Source organism: Pelodiscus sinensis, unplaced genomic scaffold (genome assembly GCF_049634645.1).
Source record: "Pelodiscus sinensis isolate JC-2024 unplaced genomic scaffold, ASM4963464v1 ctg68, whole genome shotgun sequence".
Classification (NCBI taxonomy): Eukaryota; Metazoa; Chordata; order Testudines; family Trionychidae; genus Pelodiscus; species Pelodiscus sinensis.
In genome coordinates this window covers 445192-462729 of record NW_027466009.1, presented here as the reverse complement: position 1 = coordinate 462729, position 17538 = coordinate 445192, and the positions used below count along the sequence as shown (strand labels likewise).

Sequence of the window (17538 nt, the reverse complement as noted above, 5' to 3'; positions counted from 1 at the left end):
ATTAACTTATGTCCAGCACAAAAGGGTTCAATGTTTTCTTTCTTTATGCAGGGGTAAGGAACCCTTTTTGGGTCGGGGGCCACCGACCCACAGAAAAATCAGTTGGGGGCCACACAAGAGAGAAGCAAAAAAACCTCCAACCCTCACTGATGTGGCCCCCAATTGGGACACCTCGCTCCTCTGGTGCTCTAGCCCCACAGGATGAAGGGAAGGGGCAGGGAGGGCTGAGATCCAGGGCTTCCCATAGGCCAGATTTACTTTTCTGGGGTTCTGGAGTTACTGGATTTTATGGACCCCCCTTAGGCTCTGGGGTGGGGACAAAAATGAGGGTTCAGTGTGCAGGACTGGGCTGCCAGCGAGTGGGATAGGGATGGGGTGCAGGATCTGGGAGGGAGGTGGGTGTAGAAGGGGGAGAGGTTACAAGATCTGGGTGGGAGGTGGGGTGCAGAAGCAGGCTGGGAGTAGGGTGTCGGGCCAGGGGGAGGGAGCATTAGCAGGGGAGGGTGCAGAAGTAACGGTGGATGCAGGGGCGTCTGGCAGGAGGGAGGGTGCAGGAGCAAGGGAGGGTGTTGGAGCAGCTGGGGATGTGGGGTCTTGCTGGGGGGAGGGTTACATGTCATAGTCACACCACATACCCACACGGTTATACACCGAACTCCCAGTCTCTTTTGTTCTTCTATTCTCTTAAGCTGAAGTTCAAATCTGGCAGCTTCCTGGGTGTCACGTTACTGGAGTTTAAGGGAAGCAGCCAGGTCACTGCTGCACCCACGGGGGGGGGGGGTGTTGTTTGCCCCAAAAGTGGGTACAAAGGGGGCCATGTGAGGTGTCAAATGAAAGCTTTCCTTCTACCGATTCTGTATATGCTCTTCGTATACCTGTATAATGTCTGTGTGTGGAGTTATGAATATGTACTCTGTATGGAGACTGGGAGTTTGTATGTGGGTGAGCAACAGGCGAGAACAGCTCAGCCTATGGCCGTGCTAATTAGCAGGGATGGTACAAACGGCTATCTTAAAAGTCTCTGGTGTACATCCTGTGTCAGGACGGGTCCACGGTTCTTTCCAGCTCGCCGTTCCCTGCAAGGCTGCATCTGGGATCAGGAGCTAAACTGAAGCTTATGGCGCTTATGTATCTCTCCTGGCATCCTCCTGGCCAGAGCAGGTCGCATGGTCGAGCGACTTCTCTCTGTTTCACATGCTGGCAGCCATAATGCCCTGGCGGGTTTGCATGTTCCAGTCACGTTCCTGAGGTGCGTATTAGCACCTAGTGATACTGACCCAGCCCTCGTGGCTGCCGACTCTACCTGGGCGCAGGGCCCCAACGGGACACAGGCCGTCGTGCCTCAGGGTGGTGCCCCCGTCAGACAGTGGCCGGCTGGGGCAGGGCTCTGGATGTTACTGATCACCAATGCTACGTCATTCCTCCTTTTCTGGTCCCCCCCTCCCCACAGAAGCCCAAATCCCCCCCCCCCCCCAGAGGCTGGTTTGTAGCCACGTTGCTCCCAAGGGAGGCGCAGGAGCAAAGACCAAGCCGAGGGGCGGCCGGGGCCTTTTCCATTCTTTGCCAGAGGCTGGTACTTCCTGTGTCCCAAACAAGCTTCACTGCACAGGCCCCCCAGCTCGCTGGCCCAGCGGTGCCATCTCTGGTCTGTCCCTGGGGTTGGGGCACAGCCGATGTCCCTGGCTGGAGCCCTGAGCGGGGAGGCCGGGCTGATGCCGCTCTGTGTGGGGTTTGACCCTGCTGCACGGCGCCAGGGTGACATTCAGAGACCCCCGGCAGCCCCACAGCTCCCCATGCAAAGGGGACAAAAACCTACAGACACGACACTTGCAAACCAGCCCGTGTGCAGACACCTCGCACGGCCGCTCTGGTCTGAGTCCTGGCGATTGTGTAACACTGGGGTGAGCCGGAGCCTCCTGTGGCTCCCGTTTTATGCAGCACCACACCGGGGACCTGGGGAAGTGATTGGTCTGTGGGCCTGGGCACAAGCGGAATATTGGGCCGGTTTGTGGTGTGAGGAGCCGTTGATCACAGAGGCCGGCGCCCAGGGGCCAGGACAGAGCGGAGTCCCCATGAGGACTGACTCGACTCCGTGTCTAGCAGGGCCATGGACTCTCCCACCTGGCCCTTGCAGTGTCCCTCCTCCCCTCGGAGAAACAGCCCAGCAGGCCAGGAGAGGGGGGCAGGCTCCCAGGCTTGCATTGCATGGGGATGATGTTGGAGCAGGGGCAGGAAGCGGTGCGGCGAGGGTTGGGGGACTAGGGGTAGAGAACAGGGGAAGGGGTGCAGTGGGGTGGGGGTGGAGCAGAGGAAGGGTGGGGCCTGTGGCAGTGGGGTTGTCCCACACTCGATGCCTGGGGGTAGCCTCAGGCCTCACACCTCCCTTAGGGATGGCCCTGCTCACTGTGTCCCTCCTGTGGTCCAACCCCTACCTGTGAGACACCCGTGCCCACTGCTCGTTGTGTCACTGTCCCCAGTCCAGCTGTTAGTTCAGTCCCTTGCCCAAACCCCACCTCTGCCTGTCCCCAGCCCCGCTGTTAGTTCTGCCCAATGCTTTTTGTGGAAAAGAAAAGAAAAAAGGTGCTGATACTCAAGGGGAAAACTTGTTGAGCAAGAAAAAAAAAAGAAAGAGAAAAAGCAGTGGTGGGGTCGGCATTGCCCCTTTAAGAGACGCAGCCCAGCCATTTTCATTACAGAGGCGCCAGTAAGTACCGTCACAAAAAAACCCACTGGTTCTGCCCCTGCCCAAGCCCCACCTCTGCCCTTCCTGCAGCCCCAGGGGTTCTTCCCCTCCAATCCCTGAGGCTGCAGGGAGGAAGGAGGAGGAGTTTCAGGAGTCCTAGAGATGAGAAGCCAGGGGCTCGGTACAGGGGGGTTCTCCAGGATCACAGAGACTGGTGTATGTGAGGCTAAAGAGGCTGTTTTCAGGGATACAGGCCAAGCTGGGATCCTGATCCCACCCAGATCCAGGGTCGGATTCTCTCCCCGGGGAGGGAGCCCGGCGGGAAAGTGAAGATCGGGGCCTTGGTTCCAGCATCGATAAATGTCACCTGCCCCCGGTCACAGTCCAGACAAACCCGGATCCTGCTGAGGATGGTCAGAGGCAGGGAGGTCGCAGGGTCAGTGAGAGCCTGGAATTCATCCCCCCACCACCGCACAGCCCAGATGCCGCCCTGGGGGCTCAAGCTCATCCCTCCCTTCCTGCTCAGAGATTCTCTGGCCACCCCCACAGCCCAGAATATCCCACCCACCACCTCCACCTCCCAGCAATGTCTCCCCGAGGTGAAGCCCTCCCGGCCCAGCACACAGAACCAATTGTCAAATCTCTCCGGGGTGTCGGGCCGTGGCTGTCGTGTCCCTGCCCATCTCACATGTTTCCCATCCCCCGACAGGACGAGCCGGGGATGCGCCGTGTCTGGATCCAGAGTCACGTTGGCTGGGGGGGAATCAGAGCGTGAGGGGCAGAGCTCGGCCCTGGGGGGTCGATGGCGTCAGGGACAGAATCTGCCCCAGCTGGGCAGTGACTCAGGGACTCTCCTGCCTCCAGGGGCGCCCGGCTCTGAGTGGGGAGCAGCCCTGAGGTCTCGGCCCAGCCCAAGGGCAGCTTGCTCCCCGGCAGGGAGGGGCCGTGGCAGAGAAGGGGTCAGAGGGGCCCTGACACTGGGAATCTGCCCCCCTCTCCCTGGGCCGGGGACGAGCGACTCTGGGCCGGGGACCCCAGAGGGACGGATGGAAACTGCCTGGTCAGGGCTGGCTGAATCCAGGCCCTGCCCTCGGCTGGGCCCCCCCCATTGAAATGTCCCTGGGTCCCAGCTGCCTCTGGGGGGGTTTGTGATTCCCCCTGGGACACGTCTTCCCCGCACGGCACGTCTGGGCTCAGCCTGCCATGGGCCCAGGGCTGCCCCTGTCTGTGCCCCGGGCCCTGGGGCTCTGGGGTCTGATCCATCCCTTCCGCTGGCAGAGCAGGGACCCTCCCATGGACTCCTGGGTCCTCTGCCGGGGGCAGGAGAAAGAGCAACGTCCCCGAGTGCCCCGGAGTCCATGCTGGGCACAGCCCCTCAGTCACCGGGGGGAAGAGAAACTCCCCTCTTGGACCCCACCCCCCGTGCCAGAGAACAAGGGGAGACCAAAGCCAAGAGGAGTTTTGGATGTAGAGGGTCTCCAGGTCGGGGGGGGGGGGGGGGGGAGGGTTGTGAAATATCAGAGGGGATGCAAGCTGAGGCAGGGAGTTGGGGGGCTGGAGGGGATGAGGGCTCCGGGGTAGCCCTGGGGATGAAGGGTTCTGGGCAGGGGGCTGGGCTGTGGATTGGGGCTGTGTGCTTAAAATCAGGCCTGGCTCTGAGCGGGGCATGAGGCCCAAGGCAGCTCACCTGGTCTGTGCGCTCTTAGAGGTTCCCCACTTCTTGCCTCCAGTGCGGCCGGCAGAGTGTCTGGGGGGGGAGGGGGAGATTCAGGTTTGCACGGGGAGCCCAGAGCCAGGTTGTCACGTCACAGACACACTCAGGCCTCGCTCACATCTGGCCTTTTGTCGATGCCTAGGCCCAGGCCCTGCAGAGCCTTTGGCATCAAAGCAGCTTCCGGCACTTTGGTCCTGGAGGATGTGTCTAAACTATAGGGTCTACTTTACCTGTGTCTAGACTACCACCCCGTCCTGCTGACAGGAAATCGAAAGAACACGGTGGTAAACCTCACTCTATGAGGAATAACGCCTTTTTTCAAAAGTCATCTTTCGAAAAAAGGTGCTAGTGCATGAAAACAGGGCTTTTCCAAAAGAGAGCGCCTAGGCTCTCTTTCGAAAAATCAAGCCACTTTTTCGAAAAATCGTCTTGTTGTCTAGATGTTCATTTTCGAAAGATACTTTTGAAACAGCCCCTTTTGAAAGAGGCTAGCAGTCTAGACGTAGCCTGAGGTGCGAACAGGAGGTTTGGAGTTTGCAAAATCTTGGCTCTGACTGAGCTGTGGGGCTGTTTGCTCAGCATCTCTACACAGAGCAGCATGATGGGGCTTCAGCCTTCATTCACAGCAGTCGGAATAAGGAGAAAATCATTTTATTCCTGGGGAAACTGAGGCAGGGGTGGTGGGCCCCATGGGCCAGATTCACCTTGCTCCGGCAGAGCAGGGCGGGGAGGCCACTTGTGACCCGCTGCTCAGTGGCTGCAGGGGCCGGGGCCTGGGCCGGGCCTGGCTCAGGCTCGGGCAGAGTCACATCCCGGTTACAATGGCCCGTGTGCCTGGGCCAGGGCGCAGAGAGCCAGGGGCCCAGTGTCACACTGCCCATGGCCCTCTGTCCCTCCCCCCTCCTATCCCCAGGCCTCTCAGGGACACTCCCCTGTCCTTCTGTCCCTCCTCCCCCTGCCCTCTCAAGCCCCAACCCATCCCCAGCCCTTTCAGGGACATGCCTCTGTTCCGCCTGCCTCCCGCCTTCCCTACCCCTCTCAGGGACAAGCCTTGGGCCTGCAGCTGCTGGGAGGAGGCACAAGACTCCTGTGCTGGAGGGACCCCTCGCCGTGGGGGAGGGGCCTTCTCCTTCCCTGCAGCCCCTCGCCCCAATACTCCTCCCCCAGGCCAGAATCCTTTCCTGCACCCAGCACCCTCCCATTCCCCTGCCCCATGTCACCACCCAAACACTGCACTCTACACCTCCCTTTTCCCCTTCTCCCAGGTCACAGCTCCTTCCCAGACTTTGCACCCCTCCTAGCGCCCCTGCCCGGAATCCTCACCTGCACCCAGAACCCCTCCCTGACCCTACACCCCACACCTGACCCAGGTCACCACCCCAAACTTCCTGTCAGACCCCACATCATCTCCTGCACCTCAGTCCCTTACCCCGTGCGCCCTTCTGCACCCAACCTCTACCTTAGACCCCACACCTCTGCCACAGCAAAGTGTAGCCCTTGGCTACTTTCCTATACCTTGGGGTGCCCCCCCCCCCCGCGATTGGTGCTAATTGGCTCGGCTTGGGCCTGGTGAGTCGTGTGATTGCCACGTTCCTGAGTTGCTCTGCGGGACACAGATGTGTTGCCCGCACACGGTGCTTGCAGACAGACACCAAGTGACCTGCCCAGCCAGGAAGACACATCCAGAACCCCCCTGTGGAGAAGTGACCTATGCACATTGGCCTGTGCTGAGCGGTAATGAATCAGAAAAGAGATGAACCTGAAAGTTGCTTGGACAGCAAAACCCCTGACAATTCAATCTTCCTGTGTGTGCAGCGTGTGAATTATACAAGCCCTTTACTGTTCCTAACACAATGATGATTGGAACAGAACTAGTTACAGATAAAATATATATACATGTAGTGGAGATTGCCTATCTCCTAGGCCAATCAGAGCCTGTAGACAGGGGGGGACACGTGAAGTTTCCTCTGCCCTACCCCCACCCTGCGAGGGGCGTGTGGCACTTAGACGTGCCGTGTGCTCCTGGCAAGGTGGGAGGAAGCTTCGTGTGTCCTCCTGCCCCAAGCCCTGATTGGGGTGAGGGAACGTGGAAAGTCTCCTCTGACCACCAGGGGCATGAGCATCTAGTGAGAACCTGGGGGGAGTGGCAAAGGGCCCCCCATCCCCAGAGCAATCATGGTCTTTGGGTGGGGAAGCCCTAAAGCATCCTGGCCCCGCCCCTTCTGTTTGAGGTCCCGCCCCTTCTGGTGTGGCTTGGGAATCACCTCAAAAATTTTTGACGTGGCCCTGGCAAAAATGTATTTCCCACCCCTGACGTAGAAACATCATTTAATTATAAACCAACTGACCAGTGCCATTCTCCTTCCACGCTCTCACTTTCCCCTCCGCCATCCCCCCCTAGGTACCTTTGAACTCCCTCAGCGTCTCCGACAGCGCAATCGCTTTCTGGGAGAAACCACGGACTTGTTCTTCCAGTTCAGGAGCCATCTCCTCTGGCTGCTGGGCCTGCCCCTCCTCACACCTGGGGAGACACAACGTCCCACGGTGACCCTGCACTGAGTGACTCAGTTCTTACTCTCTGGCCAGTGAGTCGCTGCCCTGATGGGGCTGGAATTAGAATCCCTGCAATTCTCCCATGGCTGGGCCGTGTTCCCCTCAACAGACCCTATAATATTCTTAAAATCTGGCCTGGAGACACCAGCTCTGGGGACAAAGGGGAATTGGGTCTAGGCGGCCAATTCACTCCTGGGCCTCCAGGCACTGAGGGACGGGAGGTTCCCAGGGGAAGGGCTGTAGGTATCTGCCCACTAGGAACAAGACTGAGACACCAGCTCTCCCCACTCCTCCCCAGCTCATCCCACACAGGCTCCAAACAGCCCTCAGGTGGGACAGACCCTGGATCCTGCTGCCCTGGGCTGAATGGTGCCCAGCGCCCAGCAGGGACAGGCCCATGTCCCACCCCTCAGTCCTGGGGCAGCCAGTCCCCAGGGCGGTGACATGGTAGAATGTACCACAGGCCAGTCTGTGCCTTTCCCTGGGGCGTTGCAGAGTCGTCTCCAAAGGGGCGAGGGCCTGAGGGTTACATGGGTCAGAGATTTGAATCCCAAATGTGACCTTCCCGCACGTTCTGCTGTGGAGCCCTGGGGAGAGGCAGCGACAACTTCACTGCCCAGTGTTTCCCCAGCGCTGTGAGGTGTGAGAGCCACCGACCTGCTCAGGGTGCTTCTGATGTCCTGGAGAGAGAGAGAGAGAGAGGGAGGGAGAGAGAGAGAGAGAGTTTCAGTCCCACCTGACACACACTGTGAATTCCAAGGGAGGGATTTGGCGAGTGAGGGGGAACTAGGCTTTGCCTGGCCCCAGGGCCATGGATCCCTGAGCGATGGGGCTTTGCCATCTCTAGTCTCTTTGTGCCTGTGGGTCTGCACAAAACAACAATAATTTCCATGTCAGGAAGGTGCACACAGACTGCTCTGACTCCTGTGCCCATCTGTTAGGTGCTGTCCTGTCTCTGTGGTGGGAACTGGGCTGTTTCTCCCTCAGTCTCACCTGCAGGAATTCACTCGCTGGCTTCTGACATTTCCCCTCCAGCTCCCGGATCCGCTCGCTGAGACAGGAAATCTGCTCCAAGAGTTTGGTGACAGTGTCAGTCCATGTTTTCATGATCATCTCGTCCAGCTGCTCCAGCTGGGCCAGCAGGAGTCGCTCTTGTTCCTCGAGGTACTGCCGCAGCTGCTGAAACTCGGCCATAAACTTCTGCCACTCGGCTCGTGTCCATTTCTAGAAGAAGAAGAAGAACCAAAGGAAGAACATATTGGCTGTGTCTAGACTGGCCACTTTTTCCAGAAAAGCAGCCGCTTTTCCGGAAAAACTTGCCAGCTGTCTACACTGGCCGCTTGAATTTCCGCAAAAACACTAACAGTCTCATGTAAGATTGTCAGTACTTTTGCGGAAATACTATGCTGCTCCCGTTCGGGCAAAAGTCTTTTTCCGAAACACTTTTGCGCAAAAGGACCGGTGTAGACAGCAGAGATTTGTTTTCCTCAAAAAAGCCCTGATCGCGAAAATGGCGATCGGGGCTTTTTTGCGGAAAAGCGCATCTAGATTAGCCACGGACGCTTTTCCGCAAAAAGTGCTTTTGTGGAAAAGCGTCCTGCCAATCTAGACGCGCTTTCCGAAAATGCTTTTAATGGAAAACTTTTCTGTTAAAAGCATTTCCCGAAAATCATGCCAGTGTAGACATAACCCACCACCGCTAGGGGGACGTGGGTGGAGCCTGGGCCCCTTCACTGAGTGTGCAGGGGGAGAATCTCTTTGCAAATTCTAAGTCACCAGACAGTGAACAGTCTCCTGCGGTTACTAGAGAGAGGATTTTTGTCACGTCTTCCTGTTTGGCCCCAGACTCTCATAAAAGACGTTTCCATGTCTGACGTGCTTTGGATCGTGAGTGGCTGATGGCCTCAGCAATACCGATCTAAAGCAGCAGGGGGCATAATTCAGCATTAGCCCTTGGTGACATTTTCTGCATTATATTATTTTCCTGGAAAAATGCAGATTTTTTGCCAAAGAAACATTTCATGAATTACTGGTGATGTCACCTGGTTGTTGTGCAGCAGAAATAAATACATGACAAATCAAAATATTCCCTTTACTTTTCCCTCCAGATTTTAAGGTTTGAATTATTTTGGAAACGATCATTTTTTATAAGATTTCATTTGACCAAGCAAAGAAACAAATTGTGATGTGCTAATAATTTAAAAAATAGATAATTTTTGGTTCAATCCATCATCATATATATAGTAGCCCAGTGTCTGTGAGTCTGAGTACCATTCAGCTGGGCCCAGGGCAGCAAGTGGCCTTTTGGGGTCTGCGCTCCCCATGCTTGCCACCACCTGCTCCCCTGCCAGGGCCCAGCTGAGCGCCACTCAGGTGGGCCCGGCGGGAGCGCCACAGCACGCCACGGAGGGAGAGGAAGGGGGGTGGGCACCACACAGGGACGGGAAGGGACAGGGCTGGCTGGAAGGGGGGTGGAAAGCAGAGCTGGGGTGGGATTGGGGGCTGTAGGGCTGGAGGGGAGGATGGGGGGGCCCGGAGGAAGGGGGGAGGGAAGCAGAGCTGGCGGGGGGGGGGGGTGTCCAGGGGGGCCGTGGGGCTGGCTGGCAGGAAGAGGGGGTGGGATGCAGAGCTTGGGGGGATCGGGGGTCATGGGGCTGGACGGGAAGCAGACCTGGCAAGGGGGGCGGGTGCAGCCACTGGCCGCAACCGGAGTCCTTGTGTACATCACCGCCCCCCCTTCCTCCTCCCGCCATGGCACTGAGTGGTGCGCCCCTCAGCCGGGCCACCTCGGGAGAGGGGAAGGGGGGGGCGGTGACATAGACAGCCCCGCCCCCTGGCCATGTATGTCACCGCCCCACCCCCTCTCTCGTGGCAGCCCAGCTGAGCAGGCAGCACTCAGCCAAGCGCCGCGGCGGGAGGAAAAGGGAAGGAGAAGGGGGGCGGGGAGAGACGGAGGGGAGAGAGAGGCAGGAGGAGTAGGAGAAGAGAAAGGGAGAGTGAGAGGCAGGAGGAGGGGGAGAAGAGAAAGAGAGAGACGGAGAGAGAGGCAGAAGGTGGAGGAGAGCTGAGAGAGAGAGAGGGAGGCAGTGGGAGGAGAGAGAAAGAGAGAGAGAGACCGGAGGCTCAGGAGGGAAGACCGACGTGGAGGAGAGACCTGAAAATCCCGTCTTATGGCAGGCTAATTGGCTAGTTTTTTAAATACCCCGCCAGCGAAGATCTGGTATTTGCTCAGCTCTGCTCAGAACCACGTTCACAGAGACAGGTGGGAAGAAAAAGGCAAATGAACCCATGAGAGAAAAAGCAGGTACCCGAGGTGAATGACAGGAATGGAGAAACTGTCAGAGCACAAAGGGACTAAGCCAGGAAGCAGCAGAGGGAAGAACTTGACATCTGGGAACATGGGGCTTTATTTAGTTATTTAAGCGGGAGTTCAGAACAGCAAAGATTGCACAAAAGGCCTCCTCAGGAACTAACTCAGGCTGCGTCTAAACTGCCTTCTTTTTCCAGTAGAAGATACGCAAATCGCACTCTCATTTGAATATCTTCTGCCGATCCTTTTTTCGAAAGAGGATTTGCTGGTATGTGGCCCCGTGTAGACAGGGCCAAATGTCGGGGAAAAAACCCTTTTTTGCAAACCCATGTGATCCTTGATTTACGAGAAATAAGGGGTCTTGTGAAAAAGGGTTTTTTCCCAACATTTGGCCCCGTCTACATGGGGCCAAATACCAAAAAAACCGCTTCTGAAAAAAGGATTGGCAGAAGATATGCATATGCAAGTGCGATTTGCATATCTTCTGCCGAAAAAACCTGGCAGTGCAGACATAGCCTATATGTCCTGCAAACTCTGAGCTGAGAGAGGCTGGGAATTGATGAACAAACATATTTCACTGGGCCTTTGCTCTAGGGCACGGCATTTCCTCATTCCCAGTTTTGGCTGTTCGTTAATATAAATTGTTGCTTGTGAAGTGAGTTTAATAAACTAACCGTAGTTAACAGGCTGTAGATCAGAATAACAGTTTACCGAGTGAGCAGCAGTGTGGTCTTGGTGCCCTGGGGGCCATGGACCATGTCAGAAAAGGACTTAGACTGGACAGAATTCAGCTGTTCTCACAGATAATCGATTTACAGAGGGGTCAAAGAACCTCCCTTTGACATTTCTACAGGGTTCCACAAACGCACAAAAGTTGGAAGCGGCTGGTTTAGGGTCCAGCCCTAAGGAGGGGTTTTGCTAAAGCAATGAATTGTGATTTCTGGATGCTCATTCCCTGGCTGATGAAGAGAAACTGTAATCCAGTCTAGGGCTGCTCCTTAGTGTCTGATTCCGGATCAGCTCTCTCCGGCTCGCTACAACGGCAGGGTAATAACGCCGGGCACCTACCAGGTATGTCTGGCTGGTCTTCTCCCTGCTCACTTTCAGTCCCAGCAGCTTTTCTCTCTCGGCTCTCAGAGTCTGTAGATGGGCCTGGAGCCTTTCCTGGAGACACAGAAAGTGATGGGAATGGTGCTATGTTTAGTTTTAGGGTTTGGGGGGAGCTGGCCCAGCACAACCACACACTGTACTCCCCACTGCAGGGCCTGGTAGGTCTATGGGATCAGAGACACCAAGCAAGTGGAATCCTAGGAAGGGCACTGGGAGTGTTTTCATTTCAATTGTGGGACCTTGTTACTCTATTGACACCAATAGGGAACGGGTGTCTAATACTCAGAGGCTGCATGCAGAGGGAGGAGATGAGGGTGGGGGGGAGATCTCAGGGGAGGGAGCTGGAGGAGAGGAGAGACATGGTGAGCATCGGGGACCTCCAGAGAGGCTGGGGAGCGTGTGTGGGGGGGTGAGTGTGGAAATCTGGCCTGGCAGCCACCCGTGATGACCTAGCTCTGGCGATTGCAGGTGTTTGCAAACACCCCTCAGTGTCCCTCCCCCATTTCCTGGTTCTTTCTTTACCCACCTGCTGCGGGTGGTGTTCATGAGGCTGTGGCTAGGGCTAGGAGCTCTCTCTGTCTGGCTTGTCCATACGTTGCCCAGCCCCACGGGGCCCCAATCGCTCCCTGGGGCCCAGAGAGGCCGGTGCTATAGACACCAGTGCATTCTATCCACTACCAGTTATTGCCATTGCCATTAACATCAGCATGGACACGTGCTGGGCACAAGGTTTCCCCACTGAATCTGCAGAGAGAAATCCCAAAGAGGAATCTGCAGGACTGGGGCTCTCCCTGTGGCTCAAGAGAGGCGGGTGGGGATGAGGCTGGGCACAGGCTGGCTGCCCTTTCAAGGGAGAAGCTCTCAGCAGGGTCCCTGTAAGTTGGGTGCTTGGGCACCCAGCCAGGAGAGATTCCAGTGCTGCCCAGCTGATTAGCAGCATGGCCAGTCACCCACAGCTGGCAGCAGGTGTTTATATGGGTGGTGCACAGCCACACATGCCCGGGCGCACAGAACAAAATTTAATCCACACACAGATGGAAAATATTAGAAGGAACATTGGTTGGTAACCCCACCTTTGACATAGTCAATTCTCCTTCCAAGGAAGGGAGAGGGTCATGGGATCCAACCCAACCTGGGGTAGGTGAAACAGGCCCATGGAAAGCCAGAGAGAGGAGGCCCCTGGAGCAGGCAGAGGGGACCCTGGATCTTGCTCAGGATGATAAGGCCAAACTCCAGACTCAAAGTCCTGAGAGTCCCTGCTGGGAGAGCAGGGCTGTTACTGGCCACAAAAAATGCCACTGTGGGTCTTTTTTGGGAAACTGAGGCAGGGCTACCCCATGCCACCAGGGGCACTCGGGAGGCAGTGACCCTGCTGTGGTGCCCTATCACCAGGCCATCCCTGCTTCCTGCAGTCCCACCCCTGACCGGGCTAGATTCCCAGGGTGGGAGTTGTTCCCCAGAGCTCCCCCTCAGTCCCAGGAGGGCAGGGATTGCAGTCGGCATTTCCCTACCTGGAATTCTTCGGCAGCTTCCTCGGCAGGAATCACAGTGTGAGCTCGGTGCCCCTTGGATCTGTCGCACACCAGGCAGATGGGGATTTCATCCTCTCTGCAGAAGAGTTTGAGAGGCTCCTGGTGTTTCTCACACAGTCTCTCTGGGGCTGGTTCCCTCCCTGCCTGCGACTGGAGTTCTCTGGCTGCATCCACAAAACTCCTCAGCTGCCTGTTTGGCCTGAGGTTCCCCTGGGCAAAGGCCCGTCTGCACTGGGGGCAGGAGACGTCTGCAGTGAGTCCCCCCCAGCACTGGGTGATGCAGGCTCGGCAGAAGCTGTGATCACAGTCGAGAGCCACTGGATCGTTGAAATACTCCAGGCAAATGGAACAGGTCACTTCATCCTGGAGCGTGTTTGCTGGATTCACAGCAGCCATGGCTTCTGGTGCAGAGAACAGAGAGTTTAGTCTCACTTCCTTCTGCTGGGAAATGGGTGGACGCTCCACTGCTGCTATTTCAAAATAGCCCCTCCCCAGGGCCATTCAAAGTCATTACTCCCCAGCGCCTCCTGGGGCTGTAAATCGAGGTAGCACGTCCACATTAGGGGAACCTGCCTCGGACTAATTTCAAGGCTTCCCTGTAGTGCAGATGTGCTATTTCAGAATAAGCTATTTTGGACGATCTGTTCTGGATTAGCTTATTCCGAGATAAGTGTGCAGGGGAGACGTACCCCCTGTGAGAAAGGGGGTTTCACTGTCTGGCTGCTGGGGGATCTGGGGACAGACAGAGAGGGGTGCAGGAGTGCACAAAAAACAAATCCCTTGAGTGAATCTTGGTCTTGCCTCTGATTGTGTCTCTCTCCCAAGGAGTTCATGTACCGTAGGTGATATCTACACAGTGCATGTACCCCGGCCGCAAGCTAGGGCCGTGGGCAGAACACATTTATCACAAGCAGGTAACACACATTGGAAGAGAGCGTTCCATGGTTAATTGCCTGTCCGCACCTCCCCAGGGATGGGGCATTAGAGGATCACAGACTTGTCTCTTATTGCTCCGGGTCAAGGGAATTAGGAGAATTCTCATCCACTCACTATTCAGTTCCACTGGGTACGGAAGAACCTCCCCTAGAGTTTTCCTGCCTTCAGTTTGGCCAGCAACAGGCGGATCAGGCTGTTTTGGCACCAGACCTCTCAGAGGCTCTTACCTTTCCCACAGGGCGTCTGTCTACGAGCTCAGGTAGTTGCGGGAACGGAGAAGACCCCAAAGAGCCTCTTCCTGGTGCTCCCGGACGTGACTCTGAATTCAGACTCTTTTGCAGACCTCAAGGAAGAGACTCCCTGCAGCAAAGCCATGGGGGGGTCTCTGAGATTGCCCCTGCCCTGCAGCCTGTCCCACCTGGCCGTTGTCATGGATGCTCTGTGAGGTCACCGCCTCCCAAACTTCTTTAGCCAATAAGCTGAGGGGCTGCAATAGGCCCTTGTGATGTCGCTGCCACGCCCAGCGAGGCTCATGTCCTGCCTCTGGGCAGCCCCTTTGCATGGTTGAGCTGCTCCCCCCGGGTCACCCCCACTCAGGGCTAGCTCTGGGCTCAAGCCGGCCGCCCGTGGAAACATCAGAGGCTGCTCAGGGCCACACACAGTTGGCAGCTCCCAGGCCGTGTGCACGGCGCAGCAGTGCGTTTGGCCCAGCGCACACACCAGAAAGGCATCCGTAAGAGAGGCTCAACTTAACTGTACACCCCGAATTAAAACACACAGTCAGAGAACCAAAAAAGTGCCACCATGACTTAACCGAGTAACAGAAAGAAGCAGAGAGAGATAAAAAGGCATCGTTTACAAAGTGGAAGTTCAATCCTAGTGAGGAAAATCGAAAGGAGCCTAAACTCTGGCCAATGAAACATAAAAATATACTGAGGAGAGCGGACAAACAATTGGAAGAGCAGCGGCCCAAAACTCTATGAGCAATGGCAACATTTCTCTCGAAGGGCATCAGAAGCAGGAAGCCTGTGAAAAACTCCCCCCCCAGTGCCATCGGCAGGTGTGGGGGGGAGTCAGGCTAGGGGAGGGGCGCAGGTTTGGGTTGTTCTGCACACCCCTGAAATGTCTGCAAAAAAGCCGGCCCAGCTTGCAGGGAGTTTAGTGACTGATTTGGAGTCTCAGTTGAATGCTGGGCGGGCACCGGACGCGGGGGCAGCTGCTGGGACCAGGAGCCTGCGGCATCCTGTCATGTGGTGAGTTGAGCAACCCGGAGTAGAGGCTGGATTCTTACCAACCATGTGGGTTCCCCTCACTCCCGCTGCCTCCTGCCCCTTCCAAATAAGGAAGCACTGGAGCAGGAGGGGGAGCAAACAGTCCAGCCCCTGGTGCCCTGCCCCACTGCTCAGCACTGACTCTCCCAGCCGCCTGTGATATGAAGAGACTGGGGGCCTGGGTGTGTTCTCCCCCTGCCCCCCTGCTTGGGGAAGCTGGCCCCCTCACCAGGCCCCATACGAGGCCCAACCCCCCTGTCCTCCAGCATCAGAGTAGCCCCAACACCCCATCATGGCCCAGCCCCACCTAGCACAGAGGGGAGGGCCAGCCCCTCCTCTGGGTCAGGTGCAGCCTCATTGCTGAGTTCCCGTACTGGGGTTTCAGGGTGATCTCCCCCGAATTCAGCCAGTGGCCCGTGCTCCCCTCTGCTAGAAATGGGAAGACGAGGGGGGGAAATCCGGTTAGAACCGGTTCCCCAACTGTCTCGGAATGTTCCAGTGGGAGGGAGCAAAGCCCAAGATGGAACCCCGGGGACTAAGGTGACCGACTCCATTTTGTTTTACATAAAATCAATGTTTGAACATTAAAAGCACGAACATATAGTAATAAACATACAACACAATGACAGTATATATTGCAAGTTAACCACTAACAGGTGATGTGGCATTCGGAGAATAAAATAAAAATATTTGCTGTGAGACTGTAAACCTAGTGAGGAGGGAAGCATCATTAAGGGTGAACTACTAGAAGATCCCCCAGTGGTTGGTGTGGGTAAACCCTAAAAAGGATATATGGGACTCAGGCAGGGTGGGGATGGAGCCAGATAAGGGCCTGCAGTCGCTAGAAGTGCAGCTGTTTTCTGTCCCCATCACATTCCCCAAAAACATGCCATGGGGACTGTTGCAGACATGGCTGATTTCACACAGACTCTTTCACTCGTTGATGTTTCTCCTAATGCCCCAATGTGCTTCTGCGATTCTGTGACAATCTCAGCATTCACTTTAACCACAGTCACCTTCTCGCTCTCCTGGCTGAGTAGAGCACTTTGGGGACGTGAACAGAGCAAACCCGGGACGCAAAGAAACTCACTAAACTCCCAGAATGTCAGTGATTTAGAAGCAAAACCTCCCTGTTTCCTTCAGCCAAACTACTGGTCTTTGATGATGTGAGGTTGACCACATCTAGGGTTGCCAGATGGTTTCAACAAAAATACCAGACACACTTGACATTACATCACAATCTACCTTACATCTTATTTAGAAAATACCGGACATTTATATTTTCTCAATTTGTTTCCCAAACAGAAAGCTCAAATACTGGACTGTCCGGTTCAAACCCAGACAGCTGGCAACCCTATCCTGAAATGATGAAACAAAAACCAGGACTATGTAGCAAATTAGCATGATCATATATACCAAAGGATACAATTAAAAAAAATGAACACCTATAAAAAGGACAAATCATCGTCTGGCTTCTGAGGCTGTTAGGCTGCACTCAGGTCACAAATAATATCTAACTTTCTCTAAACCCAAGAAAACTAGTAACTTCCTTTGTTTAGAAGAGATTCTCATCTCATCACAGGCTTCTGGGAACTGGGGGCTTAACAAATACACCAGGGCTGCGTCTAGACTGGCATGATTTTGCAGAAATACTTTTAACGGAAACATTTTTCTGTTAAAAGTATTTCCACAAAAGAGCGTCTAGATTGGCACCAATGCTTTTGTGCAAAAAGTGCTTTTGCGCAAAAGCATCCGTGCCCAGTATAGATGCGCTTTTGCGCAAGAAAGCTCCGATGGCCATTTTAGCCATCGGGCTTTCTTCCACAAAAAATTAAGGTCTATTTTATGTGTGTTCACTTTTTTTTTATTGTACCCCTTTGGTATACATGGTCATGCTAATTTTCTTCCACTATTTGATCTGAGGAAGTGGGTCTGGCCCACGAAAGCTCATCATCTAATAAACCATCTTGTTAGTCTTTAAAGTGCTGCATAGTCCTGGCTTTTGTTTCAGCAAAACCAAACCAACTCGGCCACATCTCTATTACTATTCTATATGCAAAGCCTCCAGGACTGCCCACAGACAGACAGACAGACAGATAGGACCCCCCACTACCAGCCCCTCCCCCATCACTGACCAACTGCCAGTCTGTCCTCAACACAGCCCCCCTCTGCCAGCCCCTCCCCCGCAACCCTGACCAACTGCCAGTCTGTGCCCCAGACGCCCCCTCCCACATTCCTGACCAACTGCCAGTCTGTGCCCCACAGACAGAGCCCCCTCTGCCAGCCCCTCCCCCACATCCCTGACTAACTGCCAGTCTGTGCCCCAGACGCCCCCTCCCACATTCCTGACCAACTGCCAGTCTGTGCCCCACAGACAGAGCCCCCCTCTGCCAGCCCCTCCCCCACGACCCTGACTAACTGCCAGTCTA

The 17538-nt window shown here is 55.6% G+C and overlaps 1 protein-coding gene across 3 annotated transcripts; it reads right to left on the bottom strand.

Moving 5' to 3' along the window:
- Positions 1-10: 10 nt before the first annotated feature.
- LOC102458564 (zinc finger protein RFP-like) lies at positions 11-17211 on the bottom strand. Of its 3 annotated transcripts, XM_075918112.1 has the most exons (8): positions 14066-17211; positions 12882-13303; positions 11329-11424; positions 7944-8174; positions 7608-7630; positions 6803-6918; positions 4371-4430; positions 11-3436 (listed from the first exon to the last, which is right to left on the bottom strand). In XM_075918112.1, exons 2-8 carry the CDS (start codon positions 13296-13298, stop codon positions 2925-2927), a joined length of 1455 nt encoding a protein of 484 aa, XP_075774227.1. In that variant the 5' UTR covers positions 13299-13303; positions 14066-17211; the 3' UTR covers positions 11-2924. The 3 variants fall into 3 exon arrangements, with proteins under 3 accessions (XP_075774227.1, XP_075774225.1, XP_075774226.1); XM_075918110.1 differs by lacking the exon at positions 14066-17211 and having other exon boundaries at positions 12882-14058; XM_075918111.1 differs by lacking the exons at positions 11329-11424; positions 14066-17211 and having other exon boundaries at positions 12882-14059.
- Positions 17212-17538: the final 327 nt, after the last annotated feature.